Source organism: Fukomys damarensis, unplaced genomic scaffold (assembly GCF_012274545.1).
Source record: "Fukomys damarensis isolate Sample0158 unplaced genomic scaffold, DMR_v1.0_HiC HiC_scaffold_25, whole genome shotgun sequence".
NCBI lineage: Eukaryota > Metazoa > Chordata > Mammalia > Rodentia > Bathyergidae > Fukomys > Fukomys damarensis.
The window spans coordinates 22411248-22433896 of record NW_022900937.1 but is presented as its reverse complement, the minus strand read 5'-3'; the positions used below and the strand labels follow the sequence as shown (position 1 = coordinate 22433896).

Here is a 22649-nt window from a genome sequence, read left to right as displayed (position 1 = left end):
AATTATCTTTGTAGCTATTTGTTTTTTAATCTAGTTTTATAAATTTAGCTAAGAGCATTTTAATATCTTAAAAACCTTAATATAATAACTTATGAAAACACATTTAACAAATCAGACATTTTATAAGCCTTAAGGAGCCTGCAATACTTGAATTTACATTAGCAATTTATGACCTAGTTATTAACATTTATAAGGATTAATTTTATTTCTACTTATTTAAATTAACCTTTTTTTTTTTTTTTTTAATACCTGGGATTGAACTCTGGTCCTTACTCTTGCAAGGCAGGCAGCAGAACCTCTGAGCTAAATCCCTGGCCCAGTCAGGCAGATTTTAGATGACTCATGAGAACCACCAAATCATACTGCAGTTGACTTTTTTTTTTGTACTGGGGATCAAACTCAGGACCTTGTGCTTGTAAGGCAGATGGCAGCACCACTGAGCTAAATCCCTGACCCAGTACAGTTGACATTTTTAAGGTATATATATTTATTTTTTGAACCAAGATAAAACTTAAGTTATTATACATAGACAACAATAGATATTGTATTTCTAAAACCAGACTTTCGATAAATATTTTGGTTTTGGGGGTTTTTTGTTTGTTTTTGAGATAGGGTCTTACTATGTAATTCAGGCTGGCCTCAAACTCATGGCAGTCCTCCTGCCTCGACCTCCTAGTGCAGGTGTGTGCCAGCATGCCTGGCTTGATAAATGTTATCTTAATTTACAACTTGGATGAAAATATATCACCAGCTTTAAAGGCATCTGTTATTAACTCACTGTTAGGCCATGTGAACAAAAATTTTGGGCTATCACGAGTGTCTATCTAAGAAGAGCTTACAGAGAAAAATATATATGTATATTTAGAGAAAGAGTCGGCCAAAAAAATTACATACACTTCAGCAGTTCACCGTACTAATAAATCTCTGGAAGTTTGTGGACACCACTTTGAGCACCTCTTGTAATTGTAGAGGCCGAAGGTAACTGGTATTGATCTCATGTCTCAATATATTTAGTATTAAAATATTTTTGTTTTTCTTTTCCTGATATATACGTGTTTTGATGGACTCTATACATATGTATCTAAAAGTAGGGCCCAAGATTTACCTCAGTGGTGCCACTGCCTGCCTTGCAAGTGCAAGTTCTTGAGTTCAATCCCCAGTACCAATAATAATAATCAAAGCTAACACAGAAACACATCTTCACCTAAATCACGTAAAAGCTTTATGCTATCAAGTTTTAAGGCCTTTACTGTAAGTTCTGTGTAAACCTCAAGCTTATCCTGCAATGTTTTCAGTTTGAAAAACAATACTACAAATGGTTTTCCACGGGAAGCCCAAAAAAGTAAATAAAGGCAAAAAATAAAAATTGTCAGGGCTGGGGATTTAGCTCAGTGGTGCTGCCACCTGACTTGAAAGGGCAAGGACCAGAGTTCAATCCTGGGTACCCCAAAAACAACTATATTGAAGTGCACTGTTAGACGTACTGGTATGCTCAAAATAATATGTTATAGTTGTAGGTTTATAAGTAGACTAGGCATTTAGAATCCCCCAGGGGTTCTCAGCAATCCTGGTTCTCAGCAATCCTTTTCTCCGTAAGTCACAACAGGATTTAATACTTTAGCACTCTGAGGACCTTTGCTAGCACTGTAGAAATCAAGCGTCCGGGTGCTTTCTCTTATTTTCTACCACCAGAGTTTGCAGCCGCTGCCCGTCTAAACTTCCTGAGACACAGTAAGGAGTCTAATTATGCAGAAGAACCCTGAGCCCATGGTTGCCTTTGGAAGATCTGTACCGAAGGGACAGACTCGGAAGAAGTTACACCGATTTTCAGAGACAGAAAGTGGGTGTTTTTCGAGGCTTGTGGAGGGAGCAGTTCAGTCAGATGCTGGGAGTGAAGCAAGCGTCTAGGGAGCCAAGCCGGGCCCACACTGGAGGCGGGGGCTCTGGGTGGAAGCCTGCTTCCCGCCAGCCAACCCTGAGGACCCCTCTGTTCCACACGGGACCCTGGGACCTGCTGCTGGCCTATCTTGTTTTCCTGCCTTCCCCGATCTAGCCAGATCAGCGTTTCCACTGCGTGCGAGCCCGAGGTTAATCTCCTGCAGCTTTGCCCGTCATGCTCCCCACCCTGAATTGGCTATCAAATAAATCTGAGTTGAGTTGAAGCTCCTCCAGCCTCCCTTCTTCAGAAAGTATCTGTTACAGGGCGCTGTGCAGACTGCTGGTGTCTGAAAAACCTGCTCACAACAGCCTCCTTTTTCCGTGCTCAACCCGCCTCCCCCCACCCGCCCCAGGGTGGCTGGGGCCTGCTGCCCTGGGTTCTTTTTGATTTTCCTTCCATTCTGAACTTTTTATAGTGATTCCAGTAGATCTTCTTGAGCTATGGACTCCAAAAAAAAGCCAAAGGCTCCCAGAGCCCGTGTGTCTCAGCCCTGCCCTGCACCCAGCTGCATTCCCTCGACCTTGGTCCTCGGTGAGAGGCGCAGGACTCGGACTCCCAGCAACCGCACAGTGGCCAGGCCGGCGGGACCGGGTGCTCCACCGCTCCGGCACGCCCTGGTCGCAGGCGTGAGCGGCTTCTCGGGTACTCAGTATCTCGGCAGCAAGATCAGCCTCATCACCAAGACGCAGACCCGGTACAAGGGCATCCTGTGCACCATTGATGCTGACAGTTGCACCGTGGGGCTAGCGAAGGTGCGGTTCTTGGGCACTGAAGACCGACCCACAGACAGGCCTTCTCGTCCGAGAGAGGAGGTTTATGAGTACGTCGTCTTTCGGGGCTGTGATACCAAAGATCTCGCTGTGTGTGAGCTTCCTGGCCTTCTGCCCACACCCCCTGAGCATGCTGCCCTTTGGTCCTGGCCCAGCCAAGCAGAAGGAGGCGGCGGCCAGGGAGCTGCAGAGCAGGGAATGGCTCCAGAGAACAAAACCAGCCAACTAATGTCAAGGAAAACACAATCAAGTTTTTAGAGGACTTTGATTTTGAGAAAGCAAATGCCCAGTTCAACCGAGAGGAACTTGATGAAGAATTCCAGGAAAAACTACATTTTGAAGAGGACATGGAGGAAGAGGAGGGCCAGGCTGCGGTCACTCAGAATGATAGAACTCCTGCGGAGGAAGACCTTTGGGGGCCCAGCTGCTACTATGACAAGTCCAAGTCATTCTTCGACAACATCTCTTCTGAATTCAAGAGCAGTTCTCGCCGAGCCACAAGGGCTGAAGAGAGGAAGCTGAACACTGAGACCTTCGGGGAACCAGGGAGGTCCCTGCATGGCAGATTCAGAGGAGGGACTGGCAGGGTCTCAGAATGCAGCCTGGGTTCCTGCTAAAGAGGTACAGGTGGCGCTAGGTACATAGAGACGAAAGGAAATGTCGCACAAGACAAGGAAGCCTCCATTGTCTACTGAGTTGGGCAAATTCCATCCCTGTACTAATGCTGGGACTTCACTAACCTTGGACACAGTTTGAGAAACACTTGTTTTGGGGGATGTATTCATGGGTAACCTCTTTAAGGTGTCTTGCCCTATGATCCTTTTTTGGTTGCACACAGCCTAATTCTAAGGTTTTTGGTCTTTGGGAAAAATGTTCCTATAGCACAGACTTGATCCTCACTTTGTGATTGTTTCTTTTCTTATGGCAGTTTTGACAGTGGAATCGGCCAAGTGTGGTGGTACACACCTGTAATCCTAGACTTGGGAGGCTGAGGCAGGAGGATCGCTGTGAGTTTGAGGCCAGCCGGGACTACATAGTGAGTTCAAGGCCAGCTTGAATTACAACGTAATACCCCATATTTTAAAAAAAGTGGAATTATTTGGCACATATGGCAGGCAGGTACATCTCTATAAACCATCGTCCCAGGTGCCGCTGGCCTGGCACCCTGCTTGTCGGGCTGGGGTGGGTGGGCCGAGGGCAGGGAAAGAGTGCGTTCCGTGGATCATGTATAACAGTGACATTAGAGTTGGGGGCGGGCAGGGGGTGAGTGGCTTTGGGAGTTGTGGAAAGGACATCAGCTACCAAGGGCTCCGTGGAGCCCAGCTTCCATAGGCGCTAAAGCTGTCTGACCACAGTGCTCAGTGTTCAGCTCTGGCGGAACACTCCAGGGCGTTCATCCGCTCAGAAATGAGCTGGCCTTTTTATTTTTTTATTTCTTATTTTTGGCAAGGTCAGTTGACCTTATTTCCTCTTGACTGTAAGTAGTTCTTGTGTTTTGTTCCAAGGTGAGTGGAGGGAGGGTGGGGAATACAAATTTGTCAGATGAATCATTAGGTTGAACCTCCAGGTATAAGCATGCACCCTCTTGTTGGGGCATTTTGTTTAGTTACCTCAGTAACTAAATTCCTTGAAATAGCTAGAAAGTCTTCAGTTTCATACGGATCAAGTCATGGTATATGCTTGGGTTTATTTTTATAGGATTTCATAGTTGAAAGCTAAAACAGCATAGCCATGACAGTTGCTGTGTTGGAGAAATAAAAATTATAAAAATGGACACTTTGCGGGGGAAAAAGCCAAAAACAAAAAACAAGTAGCAAATGGGCTAGGGATGTCGCTCGGTGCTAGTGCCTGCCTAGTGTATTGAAGGCCCTGGGTTGGAGGGGGGGAAGTTATCAGATAATTGTTTTTTCCTTATAAGATTGCTTTTTTCCCCTAGGATTCCTGATTAGGGAGGGGTGAAAGTTTTTCCTCCGTTATTTTTTAATTTTAACTTAAAACTAGTTCCATTGGGATTTTCTTGTGTTGTAAAACGTGCTGAACTCGGTTCCTTTTACTTTTTTCCATGTGAATTGTGAAGACTCACTTTCCCCCTTCTCATCTTTTCAGAGCCAAACTGTTGCTTCATCTTAGCAGAACTAGAGGTGATGGTTCTAGTTTTTGGCGTAACAATACAAGAGTGATCCATGCTTGTGAAAACTAGAAAGGCGTCCAATTAAAATTCTTCCTCCTTATCTCATTGCCTTCCTCTTCTCATTTTGTCACCATGAATAATGTAGTGTATTAACGTCCAAACCGAGAGATTTTGGAAGGGGACCAGACAGGAAGCCTTGTAACCATGTATTCCACGCTCAAATCTAACCGTGCGGCCTTCTCTGACTCTGGCCACCCTTGTCACTAGGGGCCGTCTCGGATGACCTGCTGTGAACCTTGCTTTTCTCAGAGGCAGGGAGCTGCCTGTATGGTTATCAGCCGCAGTAGCAAGAGTGACATCTGTAGGCGGAGGTAAAGGTGACCACGGGTGGGAGTGGAAGACCTCATCTTGCTCCCTTAGTTATTTAGCCTCTCAGTTTAAAGGGGGCTGAACTTCAGCAGAGAAACAGACCTTGATGCAGACACAGACGGTTCCATACAGTCTCGGCCTGTCGTTCGTTTCCGTGGAGCCAGCCAGATGGCATCAGTGCTGCTTTCTAACCAGCCCTTTGAGGTTCCAGGTGGGTCCTCTGAACACCTGCCCGGTGCTGAGCTGCTGTGGGCTCTGTTCCGTGTTACAGGCTTCCAGCTGGGAGTGTTTGGGTGCTGAGTATTTGGGGTATCTTCTCACCATCCTCTTCTGTCTGTGGAGGGAAGGTAGCTATTTAGCTTGTGAACAGAACTGCTGTTTTGCTTACTTTGCCCAAGCATTTGGGGCAAATTCACTTCATTCACTTTATCTTCTCAACAGCTCTGTGAGTTGGGCACTCCTATCAATGGCCATTTTAGATGTGAGAAAACTAAGACTCCGAGAAATTAAAATAACTTGAATTTTAAGTCACAAATCTAGAAAGTTTGTGCAAGCATTTTGTCAGAAATGCTACATTTTTTTGTTCGTTTTTTTGATACGGTCTCACTATGTAATTCCTGCTGGCCTTCAACTCATTATGTAGCACAGGTTTACAGTGATCCTCCTGCCTCAGCTTCCCCAGTGCTGGGATTATAAAACAGGCACCACCACCCTTGGCCAAAGTCTTTTGACCATGATAGCTCTGTTCTACAATGCTAAGCACCTGTTCTTTTTTAATAGGAAAGTTCTGCAAACTCTTGAAAAGGGGTTCTGTGTTGTGATCCTAGTACAGTGGGCCCTCAGTTACAACCACCTGACACAGGAACAATTGGGATAATTAGGTTAATGGAAAATTGATCTGCCTCTTGTTATCTATAGCGTGTACCCAGGTAAACATCCAGATCTCAGCTGTACTGACTTAGCTACAACCAGCCCTCAGGAACTGACGGAGTAATTCAGTCAAGGGTCCACTGTACGTCTAGTTAAAGTCATTTTCCTTCTGTCTTGATAGCTTCCTTTCCAGTGCAGGGGCAGCGGCATCTCCGCTGTTTCCTGTTTGCGCGCGGCTCTCTGAGGAATCTCCCTGCGCCCACACCCTTCACTTGTCCTCTCCCCGGCTCCAGAGTCAACGCATGCGTGGACGTGGTGTTGTCTGGCGTGAAGCTCCTGCAGGCCCTGGGCCTGAGTCCCAGGAGCGGACGCGACCACGCCGTTCTGCACTCGAGGAGAGACCTGGAAGAAGCCTTTGTGCACTTCCTGGGGCAGGGAGCAGCCGCCGAGCGCTTCTTCAGTGACAAGGAAACCTTTCATGACATCGCCCATGTCGCGTCAGAGTTCTCCGGAGCCCAGGTCTGTCGTCCACCCACAGGGAATTGGGACAGGGTGGGAAAGGAGGTCTGGTCTGGCACTCCTACAGACAGCTTCGGCGATTACTGGAAATCCAATTCTGTGATGTGCCTTTTTGTAAAGCTGTAGCTGATATTTTCTTAATTCTCCTGTTTGTAGTCTGATTCAGCCAGCAAAATTAAGCATATTTACTAAAATTTTGGTAGTGGTTCACCCATTACATTCCCTCTTTGTGTGGTACTTGCCTGTCTTCCCAGTGCACAGTAGGCCAGAGTAAGAGTATTGCTGTGAGTTCAGGGCCAGCCTGGCTATGTGGCAAGTTTGAGGCCAGTATATAGGATACCCTGTCTCAAAAATCCTAAATAAATCCCCCTCTTCATGTTATCCAGGGGACTGTCCACTCATAACTGGTTGGGTGGCTTGTATTGCTTGTTCGTGATAACTTGCAGTCACCTCACTGGGGCCGAGTTCTGTAGGTTGGCCATTGTGTGGGAGAAGGCAGGCTGGGTGCTGACCCAACCAGGGGCACGATCGGCCTTGTGGGGTGGTGGTCCTCTGGCCAAGGGCTGACCTGGGCAGTGGGGAATGTTCAGCAGCTCTCCAGCCTCTGCTCAATGCACACTTTCCCCAGCTGTGCCAGACAAACATTGCCCAGCGTATCCTGGGTAAGGAAGAGAAGGGGAGCAGAATGGGCCCTGGTTAAAAACTTAGGGCTAGCCGGGCATGGTGGTGCTCACCTGTAATCCCAGCACTCGGGAGGCTGAGGCAGGAGGATCGCTGTGAGTTTGAGACCATCCTGGGCTACATAGTGAGTTCCAGGGCAGTCTCAACTACAAAGTGAGACCCTGTCTCAAAAAACCAGGGCTAGATGGGTGGTTCCTATGCTTGTGCAGACAGCAGACCCAAGTGGAGGGGCTGTGCAGAGACGCCTGCACCGACTCCCAGAGGCCAGCTTAGCAGGGACGGTGGGGGGGGGCCAGGACCTGCCAGCCAGCAGGCTTCCTGGTGACTGTTGGCCTGCAGCGGTATTAAGAACTGCTGGAGTATAGGATGGGGCATGGAGATGACAGGAGGGACGTCGGTGGTCGGTGGTCCCTCACCGCCTGCTGGAGATAAACACCCCGGAGCCTAAATGGTCCAGGTGCTTCCTGGAGGCTCAGTGGAGTAAGAGGCGGTGCTGATGTTTTTACCAGTTCAGGCTGGGGAGGTTCGGTTGAGACTCTGGCAGCCTGGAGAGACAGATGAGAGCCCAGGACTGGCTGGAACATCTTTTATTGAGCTGCTTAGCGATAGGCCCTCTGGTTAGCCGCTCTGTGGCCCCAGCCACTGTACACTCGCAGCAGTCCTCAGCCTCCCTAGTGTTGGGGTTCTGGGTGTGCCCCACATGCCTGGCTAATGGACGAGAATCTCCATAGTTCTAACATGATGCATTTGCTGCTCAGAGTCTGTGATTATGGTGTTCCTTTGTTTGTGTTCTCCTCTTAGATTCTGCCTTCTGTTTCACAATGAAATTAAAATTCTTCAGAAACTCACTTTTCATTGGTCCAAGTCATTTCTTAACACTGTAAAACGTAAAGTGTGCTACCTTAGTACATATTCCTGACACCGCAAGTTTGGTGCCTTTTCGAACTCCCTTAAGCCCAGGCGGGTGGCCTGTAAAAGACAATGGCCATTATAGGAAAAATCTGGTATACGTTTTTGTAGATGTCTTAATATTTCCTCCCAGAGCTTTTAGTAAATTCTGCTGGTCATCATAGTTAAATAAAGTGTAATTAAGCCTGCCACATTAAAAGGCCCGATTTCAGCCTCCCTGTCGTAGAAAGTTACACATTTGTCTACAGAAACCTGTCCCCATCCCACCTGCACTCAGAGGGTTGTCCGCTCTCAGCCCTGGGGTGAGGTCATGGAATTGGCTGCTAAGTCAAGGCCCACCGACAGGCTAAGGACAGGGGTGGAGGATGTGCCTGGGGAAAACTGCAGACTTGGCTTCGTAGCTTTTAGAATCAACAGTAACCTGCTTCCTACTGTAGGTTCCCAAGGCACCGGCCCAATCCCTAAGGACGGAACAAGTACCAGGCTCAGGTCCTCTGTCCAGCTGAGCAGTGGGTTGTTTAGGGCCGTTACCTTTGAGAATTCCCGCCACAGAAGGCTTTTGTATTTCCCAGCCCATCAGTGTGTTTCTTCCTTTCTCCAAATGTAGTGGCAAACACTTCCTGAATGTTTATTGTAAGAAGACCCCAGTCCTGCCCCCCAGCATCCAGGCCCCTACCCAGATGATAAGGGGAGATTTAGGGGGTCAGAAGGGACCTGTCCTATCTGGAGAGGGCACCAGGGGAGGCTGAGTGGTCAGTGGGGAGAGGAAGAAAAGGCGGCACCGCAGCCGAGTGCTGAGGAGTGAACCGGTTGGGGTGGGGGCATCCTGATCTGTGCTGCAGGTGTGGACAGGGCACACAGGGGATAGAAGTAGAAAGGAAACCTTGGATCAGGCAAAAAAAAAAAAAAGGCCTGTGGGGCCTCATTTTTAAGCTGGGCGTGTTGGCACACATCTGTAATCCCAGGAGGCTGAGGCAGGAGAATGGCCACAAGCTTGAGGCAAGCCTGTGCTACCTAGCAAGACCTTGTTTCAAAAGAAACAAAAAGGTTTTTGAGCTGGGATATAGTCTAATGGTACTGTGTATTTCTACCATGTACAAGGTCCTGGGTTTAATCCCCAGCACCGAAAAATAGTGTTTATTGACTGGTTTTTAAGGAGAATGACATAAGCATGCACTCATTTTGGAAGATGAGACCTAGCCCCACCTTTCATGTTTTCTCTACCTCTTCCGGCTGCCTGGAAGCTCAGCCAAATCTGTTCTACAAATAAGGAATCTTACTGATTTATGGTTAGCATATTTATTTTCTTCACATTATTCACTGTCTGCTTCTGTGTTTTATTAATGTAGTCTGTGTCCTTTGTTAAAAGTCACCTCAAAATGTTTTGGGGAGCGAGGTGTGGTGGTGCTGGGCCTGTAATCCCAGTACTCGGGAGGCTGAGGCAAAAGGATCGCTGCAAGTTCAAGGCCAGCCTGAACTACAAAGCAAGACCCTGTCTCAAACAAAAGAAAGAAAGAAAATGGAGCAGCTTACACCACCAGCAATTAATGTAGCATAAAGCTATGAAGGGAAAAATATGTTTTGGGAAAACTGGGCTGCAACATTAGAAATTACAAAGCTTGGGTAAAGAAATTGTTTAAATTGTTGGCTAATAGCCTTGAACTCTTTTACAGCACTATGTAGGAGGAAATGCAGCTTTAATTGGACAGAAATTTGCGGCCAACTCAGACTTGAAGGTAGGTGAAATTTCCTGATTAAAATTTGTGGCTCTTGCTGGTGTTTTAATAATTTTAGTAGCAAGAACGAATATTTGGGGTTTGATTCCATTTCTTTCTCACTGCCACAGGCCAGCCCCTGAGCCCTTGTCAGGAGGCAGCGCAGTGTTAGCAGGGGGCAGTGGGAAGGGTGCTTTGCACCTGTCCTCTGAGCCTGCCGCTGCCCGACTGACCCTCGCAGCAGCCTGTAGATGGCGCTGTCGCCCTGGCCTTTTATGCAAGGACACGAGAGATAGTTGTTCATAGCTCGTGAGGACGCCACAGGACACAGGACCCTGACACGGCTATGGGCTGACAAGCAGGGGGTGTAATGGAAGGAGTGTGTGTCCCTGGATCGGTTCCCAGCACTGAGGTGTTGTTCATCCTGGATCCACAGGGTGAAGATGAGAGCCTCCGAATGGGAGGAAGTAGAGCAGCGTCGTTAAGTCTCAGCTGTTTGTCTAAGTAGAGTTAAAGCTGATCGCTGTGCTCAAAAACCGAGGGGCAGACTGTGGTGCGTGTGCCGCCTGTCAGCACACGGGCCATCTTGCCCCAGCAGCCGAACATCAGATAACAGCTCTTTCTTAACTAAAACCTCAGCGTTAGGTATAACTGCAGTGTTGGCACCTTGCGGTAAATAAGTGGGCTTTGGGTTACAGGTTGGGCCCTCGATCTCTAAAGGTTCGCCCTTACTGGAGTGAGCAGTTCCTTTTGCTGTGAGCTGATGAGGTCCGTGGGGCAGGGGGGCCGTACAGGGCTTATTGCTGTCACCCTGGGCGTGATTAAGGGTGGACTGGAGTGGCCACCAGGGCGGGAACAGAGATTTAACGTGGTTCCGGGCCGAGTGAACTGGAGAAGTGCAGAGTGGCAGTGGGTGGTGACAGCGGAGTAGGGAACCGTGACCAGTGCTGAGGTTTGGGGGGACAGCGGAAAAATAGGAATTTGGGTCAGAACCCAAAGATGAACTCAGTGATGCACAGATGACCCATAGTTTCAGGGAGAAAATGCATACAGAACCGCACTATACACAGCGGATGGATATACTAGAGTGTAAAATCGATTTTGTAGCCATTGTCCTTATAAGCGGTGATTAACTTCTAAGTAAAGATTAGAAATTGCAGGGCTGACCTTTGGAAGTTTTACCAGCTAATGGAATAAGAAGAGGTAGGGGGCAGGGATTTAGCTCAGTGGTTGGTTGTTTCGCCTGCCTCGCAAGCAGAAGGTCCTGACTTGATCCCTGGTGCAAAAAAAAAAAACAAGAAGAAGAAGAAGAGTTCAATCATAAGCTCTTTAGAGAAAGCCCAGGCCCTCCTCTCAGAATCTGGGAGTTTTCCTGGGTCCCTCAGAGCCTCCCTCACACCCGGAACAGTAATTCTTACCTCTGGGGGGTGATACCCTGGAAATCGTCAGTGAGTGGAGATTGAGTTTTCCTGTTGACCTCCCTGACTGAGACCAGCATTTGTGCCTGGTCTCTGGAGAAGCTGGGTTTGGGACCTGTTTGATTGAAAGACTTTGTAGCCTTGGTCGGAGAAAAGGTTTATCTCAATCCTCACAACGGTGAAACAATTCTAGGATTTTAAAGAGGTCCACAGGTGAACGTGCCCCATGAAATAACAGTTCGTAAGTGACAGAGCAGTGTCACGCTCGGCTGTAACTGCCACTCTACACCACTCTAGAGATGAATTTGCCCGAATTCTTCCTGGTGCGGAGTAAGGAGGTATTTTCCAGAAGCGGTAAGAGCTAACACTTGCATAGCTCCAGCTATTTCCAGGCACTGTTCTGGGTGGGTGGATGCTCACTTACTCCTTACACTTTTATTATCCTCAGTTGAGACCAGAGAGAACGAGGAAGGTCACACAGCTACTGACGAGTAGAGCTGGCTCCAGCGTCCATGCTCTTAAGAGCAGAGCTGTAATGGATCTCAGGAATGGACCATGGTGAATATTGCACAAGCAGATTGAGTAGAATGGGGAAATGGAGGCCAAGCAAGAAGCAGTGCCTTTTAAAAATCTGCTTATGAGGGCTGCCTAGCATGTGAGAGCGTTTCCTAGAGAAGGTGTGCCTGTGTGATTAGCCAGGAATTAAGAAGAGGTGTTGGATTTTGATGCTATTGCAGTTAGTGAAGTGATTGTATGTTTTTTCTTTAGTCCGGTTTGGGATAATTGCATTGACTTTCCAGTGTTAAATCAACCTTGCATTTCTAGGATGAACCCTGTTGTTCTCTTAGGGTTTTTGTTTGCTTGTTTTGGTTTTAGTATTTTTAGGGAGAGGTGGTTGTTTTGGGGTTTTTTTGAAATGGGGTTTTTCCCTTAAACTCACTATGTAGCCCAAGCTGGCATTGGACTCACAGCGATCCTCCTGCCTCAGCCTCCCAAGGGCTGGGATTACAGGGATGCAGTGCCATGTCCCAGTGTTGGCCCGTGACCTTTCTCCAGTGTGTGTGTGATCTCCCTTTCTCCCTTTCTTAGGACCACATTCAATCTTTAAATGCCCTAAAAGCTCCAGATACTGTTAGAGTGGGGATTCAACGTGTAAATTCTAGGAGACGAAAACATCCCAGAGCGGAGAGGATGGACCACGGCCCTTGCATCAGTACCTAAGGACTGTGACTTGGGTCTTGTATTGTTCTCTCCTTTCTGGGTACTTGTGGCTATGCCCTCCAGAGGCCCCTTTCCTGCATATCTCCAGCGGTAAAGATTGGATTCCAGCAGTTTTGAAATGAATGGAACTGGCCTGAATGTAGCTGACTGCTTTTCTGTGGGAAAAGGCCCGGATTTCCTGGTATGCTTACTTCCTCCTGCTTATCTCCAGGTTCTCCTTTGTGGTCCAGTTGGTCCAAAGCTCCATGAGCTTCTTGATGACAACGTGTTTGTCCCACCAGAGTCACTGCAGGAAGTGGACGAGTTCCACCTCATTCTGGAGTATCAGGCAGGTACGGGAAGTGAGACGGTGTGGTGAGAGGACTGGTCCTCGGGTTTGTGTGTTCCCAGCCCGGGGTGTGACTTGCAGACATTCATCTTTGGGAGGTCACATATTCCTGTTTGTTTCTGGCCCGCTGCTCTCAGAGCTGTTGGTACCAGGGTTTCCAGGGAAAACGATGCAGTTTCACAGCCCTGACAAAAACTCTTAGGTCAGCAAACAGAACTGGCCTGAACCTGAGGAAAATCAGGCCCCAGGAAAACAAGCATCTTGAATAAAAGGAAAGGCATTAAACACACATTTGTAAAGTTTTCCTTTATGAAAGAAGAGAGCAGGGCAGGTAGCATTTGCTTAACTCTGTTGGATTCTGCCCTGGGCTTCTCTGGCCCGATTCCCCACGAGATCGAGCTTTCTTGGGTGCACTTTATTTTTGCCTTACCATGTGAATGGGAGTGTGCCATATTTAACATTACTTATGTTATTTTCCATTATGTAGCATTTCAGTGTTATAAATCCAGACCCAATGAACCACCCCCAGTAGATTCTGTGTGATCTGAAGACTAGGGATCTGAATCCTGCAAGACTCTGACACCTGGATATATTTCCTGCTGTATCTTTTCCCCTGCTAAGAACTCAGACTTTTGGGTTTCTGATTCAACACATTATTAATCCATGTTAAAGTCTCCAGTATGCAGACAGAATAATAATGCTCGTTGGTGAACTGCTTCCAAATGAGACGATTAAGAAAACCTCACCTGCTAGAGTGATTAGCTGTCACGTCACATGGGAGGACATGCTGCTTGAAAGCACAGAGAGGAGCCATGGCTGGCTTCCGGTTCTCCTTGGGTACTCACTAGCATTCGATGGCAATTGAGGACAGGCAAGGTCTGGACATCAGAGGCAGAATTTGCAGAATGTAGTTCACACTTCATGGTGCGCACATGTTGAGTTTGTTTCCGTTTCGCCTCCTGGGAAATAGGATCGATAGTTTTCCCTCCTGCTGTGGTGGCGAGGGCGGGGCACTGTGAGCAACTTGATGAACCTGCTCGCTGCCCAGAAGGGCCTGCAGTAGCTCAGAGCTGCTGCTCTCGGGCCCGGTCTCTCTTTCGGACGCCTCCATTGGCATCTGCAGCATGAACTGGGCACCTTTGTGATTCTTGGTTTCTGTCCCTTGGTGGCTACTGCTCAGTGGAGAGACGCAAGTCTTCAAGAAGACTTCGCTGTTGTGTTCTGTCTTTGTTATTTTTGAGAGAGGGTCTGTCTATTCTAGGCTGCCATGAACTCACTGTATAGGGTAGGCTGGCCTCGAACTTGCAGCAATCCTCCTGCCTCGGCCCCCAGGTGCTGAGATTAGCGATGAGCGCACCACACCCAACTTCTTTGCTATGGTATTTGCCAGTTATGCCTTGTGTGGAGTGGAGAAGCTGAGCTGGGAAAGAACTGGCTCCCTCCTTGGATTCATAAGCCTTGCATTCAGTTTGTCTTCGCTGTGCCTTAGTCTTCTTTGTACGAGGTAGTGGGCTTCCATTAGGCTTTAGGCAAACTTACATTTTCATAGGTCCCAGGGCGAGGTAGTGTAGTGGCCCGGCCTCGGATCAGCTTTCTTAACAGCACTCTGACCCATCTCCCTAACTGAGACAGATGCTTTCCAACAGGCTGTGTCAGCTTGTTTTTCTCTCTCCCACCAGCCTGCCCCAGGGCAGCTCATTTGCAGGCTGGGCCTGGGGGTTTTGCTGCCCTAGCTGAGGGAAGGGCAGGATGCTAAACTGAGAAGAGAGACTGCTTGCAGTGGTACACACAGAGCTTTGTGAGCAGAGGGGCAGGAAGCACTGTCCCAGGCTGGGTTCCAACTTGTTTGCTTCTCAGCCCGCCCCATCAGTCCTGTGTTCTGTGCAGCCAGTGAACAGCTTGCCATAGTTCCCCTTGTCCTTGGCTTGCAGAAACCTGTTGGTTTTTGCCTCTGTTGCTCCTTGAAGAAATAGGCTTGCCTGGGTTGCTGTGTGGCGCTCTCCCCCTGGGCTACACGAGGCCGTGTTTCCCCGCAGTCCCAGCTGCAAGCTAGGACCGTGTTGCTGTGGGGAGAATCTTACATCATGCATTTTCACCATCGTGCAGTCCTGTTCACTTGAGAAATGTGGGGTTTGGAGTTCATAGTTCTGTTTCTCATTGTCACGGTCCTTTAGGTCATCAGTCTGTTCCCTGTTCTCTCAGTGCTCTTTGCTAATGCGTACACAGCTGTTCCAGGGGCTAGGTGAGGCAGTGGGGACAGGATGACGGAAGTCAGGAGGGCTGTGTTCTTAGCTCGGGCCCCTGAAGGAACGAGTGTGTGCCAACCCCTCACAGGGGCCCACAGGGGCCCAGGAAGGAGGTAATGCAGTCTACCTGAGAAAAGGAGAGTCCTCTGAGAAAGGCTGCACATTTGAAGAAGAAATAGAATCAATCTTGACAGTCATTGCTGCGTACTCCTCAGGCAGAAGTGACCAGAAACCACCAGGGGGCAGAATAGAGGAGGCAGGCAGTGTGGCCCCTGGGACTCGGCCTTCCCAGATTCTAGCTAAATGGGGTGCTGGTTGCTGCTGTGAGGGGGACAGGACTTGGGAAGAGGCAGTGTGTCTGATGGCAGGGTGCATAACTGCATCCGGTTGAGAGCTCAGTGGTCAGAGGGCTCCTTGAACTCAAAAGGTACTCACGACTTAAGAAAAAGGTGCACGAAGCCGCTGTTAGGTTTTGGTTTCTTTGTTGGATTAGGGTTTAAGTTTTTGATGGGTGTGTTTACCTTCCACTGTCCTGGACACAGTGCCGTGCTGACCCCAGACCACCACATCCTGCTCGGGACCTGGGCTCCCCACAGCAAGGAGACTGAAAGCCTCTTCCTTTTCTTCCTGTTGTGTCAACTGGGCTCTTCTAGGGGAGGAGTGGGGCCAGTTTAAAGCTCCCCACGCCAACCGCTTCATCTTCTCCCACGACCTCTCCAACGGGGCCATGAATATGCTGGAGGTGTTTGTGTCTAGCCTGGAGGAGTTCCAGCCTGACCTGGTGGTCCTCTCTGGATTGCACATGATGGAGGGACAGAGCAAGGAGCTCCAGAAGAAGAGACTCTTGGAGGTAACGGCACTGTCGGGGACTCTAGTGCCCTCAGCAGGTGTTGCTGCAGGCTCCTGCCTCAGCCTGTGTGGCTTGTGCCGCCTTAGGTCCCATTCTGGAGGACAAATGGCAGCAGCTTGTGCAGGGCAGGGCAGGACAGCGTCTCGCCCACGCTTTTGCCTCCTGTGCTAAACTGAGTGTGGCTGCAAGCTGCAGGCTCTGTAGTTTGTGTCCTTTGTGTTACCTGTCCCGTCATGTGTCACATCCCTGTGCTGCAGTGCCTGCACATCTGTCCGGCATTCGGAGCCGGCCGCTCGGTTTAGACTCCAGGAATAGGCCAGCAGTACGTCCAGGCAGGGGAAGTTCTTTAGCCTCTGGTTTTTCTGTTCATTTGTTTATTAATTTATTTATTTATTTTTGGTACCAGGGATCAAACTTGGGTCCTTGCGCTTGCAAAGCAGGTGCCGAAACCACTGAGCTAAATCCCCGGCCCCTGGTCTCTGGTTTTTCAGGGTGTAGTTCTCTGCTGGGAAGGTGCCCATGGCCCACAAGGTGGTGGGGACCCACAGTCCTTGCAGCTCATAAAGATGCCGAGAAGGAGGCTACAAGGAGGCACCGGAGCGCTCAGACCTCTTTCCTTCCTGCCTACCTGGCTTTCTCCTGTCCTGACAGCAGCACTGTCCTCTTCCCTTTGCAGGTCGTCACCTCCATTGCTGACATCCCCACTGGGGTTCCAGTTCACCTGGAGCTGGCCAGCATGACAAACAGGGAGCTCATGAGCAGCATCGTGCAGCAGGTAACCCTCCTGGCCTGGTTCCCTGGGACTGTGTCTGGGCTCTAGGATGGCTTGCTGAGGTGTGGGTGTTGTGTCACCCGGACCTGGGTCCTGGAGGAGGCGGTGGTCCTGTCCCCCACACAGCAGTGCAGCCAAGCAAGAGGGTGTGAGTCACATTTCTCCCTCTGGAATGGGGAGTTGGAAGTGAATGGTGTTGGCAGAACTTGAGCGGGAAACTGAAAGCCCAGGTGAGCTGCCGTCAGTTAAACCCTAGGAAGTGCACAGTCAGGAAACTTGGAGTGACCTCGAGCGCCTCACAGTGGGCACCTAGGAACTCGTGTCCTGCCTCTGGTTCAGACGAATCCAAGTGGGGCACAGGACACGGCTCTGGACACCTGGGTTGTCGCACCAGTTCTGCTACTCGCTTTATGACTCAGTTTCTTGACCTTTCCTTTCGCTGTTATTTAACCTGTTCATTGGCGGTGGATGGCTCAGAACACAGAGGGTACACAGTGAAGCCTCCCTCCTCCCTTTATCTCCCCTTCCTCCACTGGTACCCACCCTGGGGTCCTCCTTATCAGCTTCATTTGGCTCTCTCTAGTTTGATGCGTAGAAGAAGGGTGGGAATACACCCTTTTGTGTGTGCCTGCATACCCAGCGAGAGCCGAGTACCACACTGACTCCAGCTCTGCCCTTGGCTTTTCCTCACTGCTGAGCCGGTACTCGGAGAGCACCCTGAGGCTCTCGCAGCCACAGAGTGGGAGCGCAGCTGTGGGTGCTGCTCAGACCATTTGCCCTGGGCCCTCGGGGCATCTTGGGTGTCACTGCCTTTGCTCTCCCATAGGGTGCTGCAGTGAGTAAGTCTCACATTGTTTTGTTTTGCTTGTGAGCAAGTACAGGTTTAGGGTAAAATCTCAGACGTAGAACTGCTGAATTGGAGCATAAGAGAACAATTCTAAGTCTTGGGATTACTCTTGATGGGAATCACCTGTTTACTTCCCGCTCACAAACTGTTAAGTGCTTTTTTCCTCATAACCTTGCCACCAGAATATGATTATGTGATTAAAAACTTATTATTTGTGTTAGTCTGGCAGTTGAAAAATGGCAGTTTTTGTTGATTTTTTTTTTTTTTCCTTTTTTGCAGCGCTGAGGTGATGGGGTTAGAACCCAAGACCTCAAACATACTGAGCAAGCACTCTGCCACTCGGCTACATGCCCAGCTCAGCCCCTTTTGTGTGTGTGCGTTTGAAATAGACTTTATTTTTTAAGGCAGTTTTTTTTCCGCACAGCACTGTTGAGACTGTACAGAGAGCTGCCATATGTCCCTGTCACTGTCTTTGTCAACACTCCTCACTGGGGAGGCCACCTCATTATGGCCAGGTGACACCCACACTGGTCTGTCCCTATCACTCATCATCCAAAACTGACCATTGGGTTCACTCATAGTGTTTGTCAGTGTAGTTTTTATTTACATTTCTCTTTTTGAGGTTGAGTATCTTCACTTTTTAAAAAGTCTGTCCCTGTCACTCAGCATCCAAAACTGACCATTGGGTTCACTCATAGTGTTTGTTTGTCAGTGTAGTTTTTATTTACATTTCTCTTTTTGAGGTTGAGTATCTTCACTTTTTAAAAATATTTAATTCATTTCTTGGGAACTCTACCTGCCCCTTCTGAGAATCTGCTGTTAATGCAAGGGCCCAAGCTGGGTGCTGCAGGAGGAAATGCTTCGCCCTTAATTACCATAACACAAGACAGAAAACTTGGGTGCTACGGCAACCTCAAGGTTTGTCCCAAGTGAGCCTGAAGGTGGCCATAGTTAGAGGCAGGTTCAGGGCTGAGGAAGATGCCGGCATCCCTGTCACATAGCTAGTGGCTGTGTCCCGAGCTGTCAGAATCTGGATGTGACCACCAGGAGAGACCTGTCCTTGTTTCTGTTAGCAGGTCTTTCCTGCAGTGACTTCCCTCGGGCTGAATGAACAGGAGCTGCTGTTTCTCAGCCAGTCAGCGTCCGGACCTCATGCCTCTCTGTCCTCCTGGAATGGTGTTCCTGATGTGGGCATGGTCAGTGACATCCTCTTCTGGATCCTGAAGGAGCACGGGAGGAGTAAAGGCCGAGCCTCAGACCTCACCAGGGTCCATTTCCACACGCTGGTCTACCACATCCTGGCCACGGTGGACGGGCACTGGGCCAACCAGCTGGCAGCCGTGGCCGCTGGAGCTCGCGTGGCCGGAACCCAAGCCTGTGCCACTGAAACCATCGACGCCAGCCGAGTGTCTCTGAGGGCGCCCCGAGAGTTCATGACTTCGCACTCAGAAGCGGGCTCCAGGATCGTGCTGAACCCGATCGAGCCTGTGGTGGAGTGGCACCGCGAAGGCATCTCCTTCTACTTCACGCCAGTGCTGGTGTGCAAAGACCCAGTTCGAACTGTGGGCCTCGGGGACGCCATCTCGGCGGAAGGACTCTTCTACTCAGAAGTCCACCCTCAGTCTTAGGAAGGCGGTGAGTAGCGGGTCTGAGCACCGGCCGACTGAAGGACCGCGGGAAGGACGCAGCTTGGAAAACGGGATTGAGGGTGTTAGTTCTAGATCTGATGAGAGACAGCCAAAGAAACAACAGCAGGTGCAGCTGTGCAGATACATTCCAGCCTGTTGGCAGGCCCGTCGGAACATGTCAGGTTTTAACCTCTACTAATAGGACTGGATTTTTGTTTTTTATGTTGTATGTTGCAGGAGTAAAAATTTCAATTCCCAAGTCTCCAACTTCTGCAGTGTCATCAAGTATTTTAAGCCAAACTTCTTTAGTCTGGAGAGCCTGTCAGGCGGAAAAAGCACCCTGTCCCCGCACACTGGAGAAGTGCCCAGTGCCTCCCTGAGTCCTGGGCCTGAGGAGCCTGGTGAGAGGTGCTGTGGTCTCAGCTCACTGCCCATGGGCAGCCACGGTTCCCATGAATGTGTCAGTGACAATATTTAGTGAGCACACCTTCTTGGTCTTCTGCTCTCAGACCTAGGTCAGAGCCATAGGTAGGGACAAAACAGTCCCTCTCGTGGTTTGTGGTTGCAGGAGAAAGGTAGTTGTGATCCTCAGGGAGCCTCCAGGCAGGTCACTGTGCAGGTGTCCAGAAGCCTGGATGGCCCTGTGTGCAGAGGGATGGGCAGAGGGACGGTGCCTTCCTGCCTCAGCTCCTTGGATTGGAGGATGCCGTGGCTGGGCCACTGAGCCTCCCACCCAGCTTGGCTGTGCTTTCCGCAGCAGAAGCGTGATATTTACTCTTTCTGAGCCTCAAAGGAGTTTGCTTTTACAACTGGAATGTACATCTGTATGTAACAGACCATGTATGTTTTATGTTGTCATTGACGCATCCATTAAAGTTTGACCTCAAAAGAGCTCCGGGATCATGAATAACTTTGTCATGGTATATATTTATTTTTTTAGAAAACAAAAAGAGTTCTGTGTACTTTTAAGAATATTAAAAACAATTTACATTTCAGGACTCCTAAGTCTGTCTGTAATTGATTTTGTTTGCACCTCACTCTGATCTTGTGTTTGCCATCGGGTCACGCAGTCCCCTCACGCTATCTGCTGAGGCTTAAGATGACAGAAGCCATGACTATTAAGTAGCTGACTTGAAGCTGAGCAGTTTCAAAGCACAGGGAGTGGCAGTTTGTTCAGAGGACAGCATGGGTGTGGCATCTGGTGGAGGGCAGCTTGGTGGCAGCCCAGTCTCGTGCAAGGCCACAGAGCAGCTCCTGGACTCTCACAGCTACCTAAAGCTTTTTATTTGATTACTCTTTTCCAGAGAAAATTTAAATCTAGAGAATGGCACACTTTGCACTGGAAAGCAAGTAGCTCATTAAGGAAATCTCTAGCTGCCAGTTTACCCTTCTCCCTTCAAGTTTCATTAATAACTTAAAACCAACTTTCTAGCCTGTTTTTATTAAAAAGGATTAAGATTTGTTTTAATAACTGGAGTAGCTCCATCATTTCTAAATCTTTTAAACTGAAGACTTTATTAGTAATACTAAGCTGTTCTCATGGTCTTTTGTAAGTTGAGTGTGTATTCTTTTTTTTTTTTTTTTTTTTTTTTTCGTACTGGGGATCGAACTCAGGTCTTTGTGCTTTCAAGGCAGGCGCCGGAACCACTGAGCTAAATCCCCAGCCCAGTTGAGTGTATTCTGAAAAATTCTCTAACTTTTATCAGTAAAGACCCGTTCAAGAAATATGCTTTAGTCAGTATGAAGCACTGTGTTTTTCTTCTGTTTTTCGTGGGGTTTTTTTTTTTTTTTTGCAGTGCTCTGGATTAAACCCAGGGCCTTGGACATGCCAGGCAGGCTCCCTACCACTGAGTTACTGTCCCAACCCCCAGAGTGGTCTTTTTCAGATTATTAGTTAGCCGCGAGCTATTAATAGTACTCGCTAAACCAATTGGTGGCTGTCACCAAAACATCAAAATGCATCGTGTGCTGTAAGTACAGTGGGTCGTTTGTCGGATGTCAGGGAACATATGTCTGACCAAGAGTGTGAGGACTCCAGTGTGCAAACCTCACTGCAGAATGTGCCACCTCTCACCAGGTAGGCTGAGCGCAGCTGGAGCTGTCTCCAAGCCAGAGTCCACAGCGGGGTGTCAAAGACACAGTAAGCTGAAGAGGTGGGGCTTTGGGCCTCTTGATCCTTTGCTTTAAATTGCTGTGCTGCAGAGGTTTCCACCTGTGATTTTATACGAGGATGAGCAGTTAGAACAGCACTGGCTAGGCTAGTTAGGAGGCCCTGGTGAAGAGCCAGCTGACTACACACCGCACCAGGACCCTCAGCAAGTGAGTTCATGCATTTCGTCCCTCAGTTTGTCAGGTTTGAGTGTGGTGAGGGTAACTTCAGCAGGAAAACCCAAAATCTGTGCAAGGTTTTGAGATGGCAAGTGCCATCCAATCATGGACAAATTAGCCTTGATCAGCCTCACTTTCTTGGGGTGCCAAGCCCTTTTGGGGCTGTGGACCTGTGGGCACCTGTGGGCCACTGCTGTGCAAAGCATTCAGCATGGTCAACCACAGAATTTCAATGTGTAGCAATCAGCAGTTGTTACTAGGTTGAACAGGCAATTTCTAGGTCCTCTTTAAGGTGTTTTAAGTCATTTGAAAGCTAATAATTTACTGTTTTGTTTTTTGGTCTTTTTCTAGGTAAAAATTTCATGTAGTGAAACTGCACGCATTTTAAGTGTACCTCTTGGTAAGTCCTGACAAATGGTTACTTTTCTCCAGCCCATTACAGACTCTGCAACCCATATCGTTCCTCTGTGCTCCTCCAAGTTGTCCCCACTCCTCTCACCCTAACTTGTTACCAATTTTCTCATCATAAATTAGCTCTGTCAGTTCTGGGATTCATAGAAATCAGTATGTGGTGCTTTGTATAAAGCTGCTCTCACTCATTGTGTTTTAGAGATTAATCCATGTTACATGTAGTTCATTGGTTTTTGGGGGTTTTTTTTAACAAATAGTATTCCACTGTAAATAAGAGGCTTCTACTTGGATGCTTTTAGGAATAAAGCTGTTATCGGTAACCACATACACATACAGTCAGTTTTCTGACAGTATAAAAATCTAGAGATTTGACTTCTTGGTGAAAGACCTTTTCCCAAAGCTGTTGGACCATCTGATGGTCTTATCGATGGTGTGTGACAGTTGCGGTTGTGTCTTATTCTTGCCAGCATTTAAGTTGAAAGGGTTCACTTTCAGCCATTTGGATGGCTATATAGTGAATTTCTGCTTTTATTTCCTGTGACAGATAACACTTCTGCACACGTTTATCAGCTGTGTGTGTCTTTGTGAAGTGTCCAAATCTCTGCCCACTTTTTCCTTTAGTTGCTTGGGTTTTTTATTAAGCTATAATTTTTGTTATATCCTAAATGCGCTTCTTTTTGGGGGTATTTTCTTTTCT

At 48.5% G+C, this 22649-nt stretch overlaps 2 protein-coding genes across 2 annotated transcripts; both read left to right on the top strand.

The window, feature by feature from the left end:
* The first annotated feature begins 637 nt into the window (after positions 1 to 637).
* On the top strand, positions 638 to 2967 carry LOC104864745 (protein LSM14 homolog B). Its single transcript, XM_010627938.2, has one exon. The coding sequence runs from the start codon at positions 2380 to 2382 to the stop codon at positions 2965 to 2967; it is 588 nt and encodes a 195-aa protein (XP_010626240.1). The 5' UTR covers positions 638 to 2379.
* Positions 2968 to 3056: 89 nt separating this feature from the next.
* Positions 3057 to 19222, top strand: Adpgk (ADP dependent glucokinase). Its single transcript, XM_033756063.1, has 7 exons — positions 3057 to 3259; positions 6238 to 6598; positions 9862 to 9924; positions 12754 to 12874; positions 15770 to 15966; positions 16643 to 16741; positions 18662 to 19222. Exons 1-7 carry the CDS (start codon positions 3057 to 3059, stop codon positions 19211 to 19213), a joined length of 1596 nt encoding a protein of 531 aa, XP_033611954.1. The 3' UTR covers positions 19214 to 19222.
* Positions 19223 to 22649: the final 3427 nt, after the last annotated feature.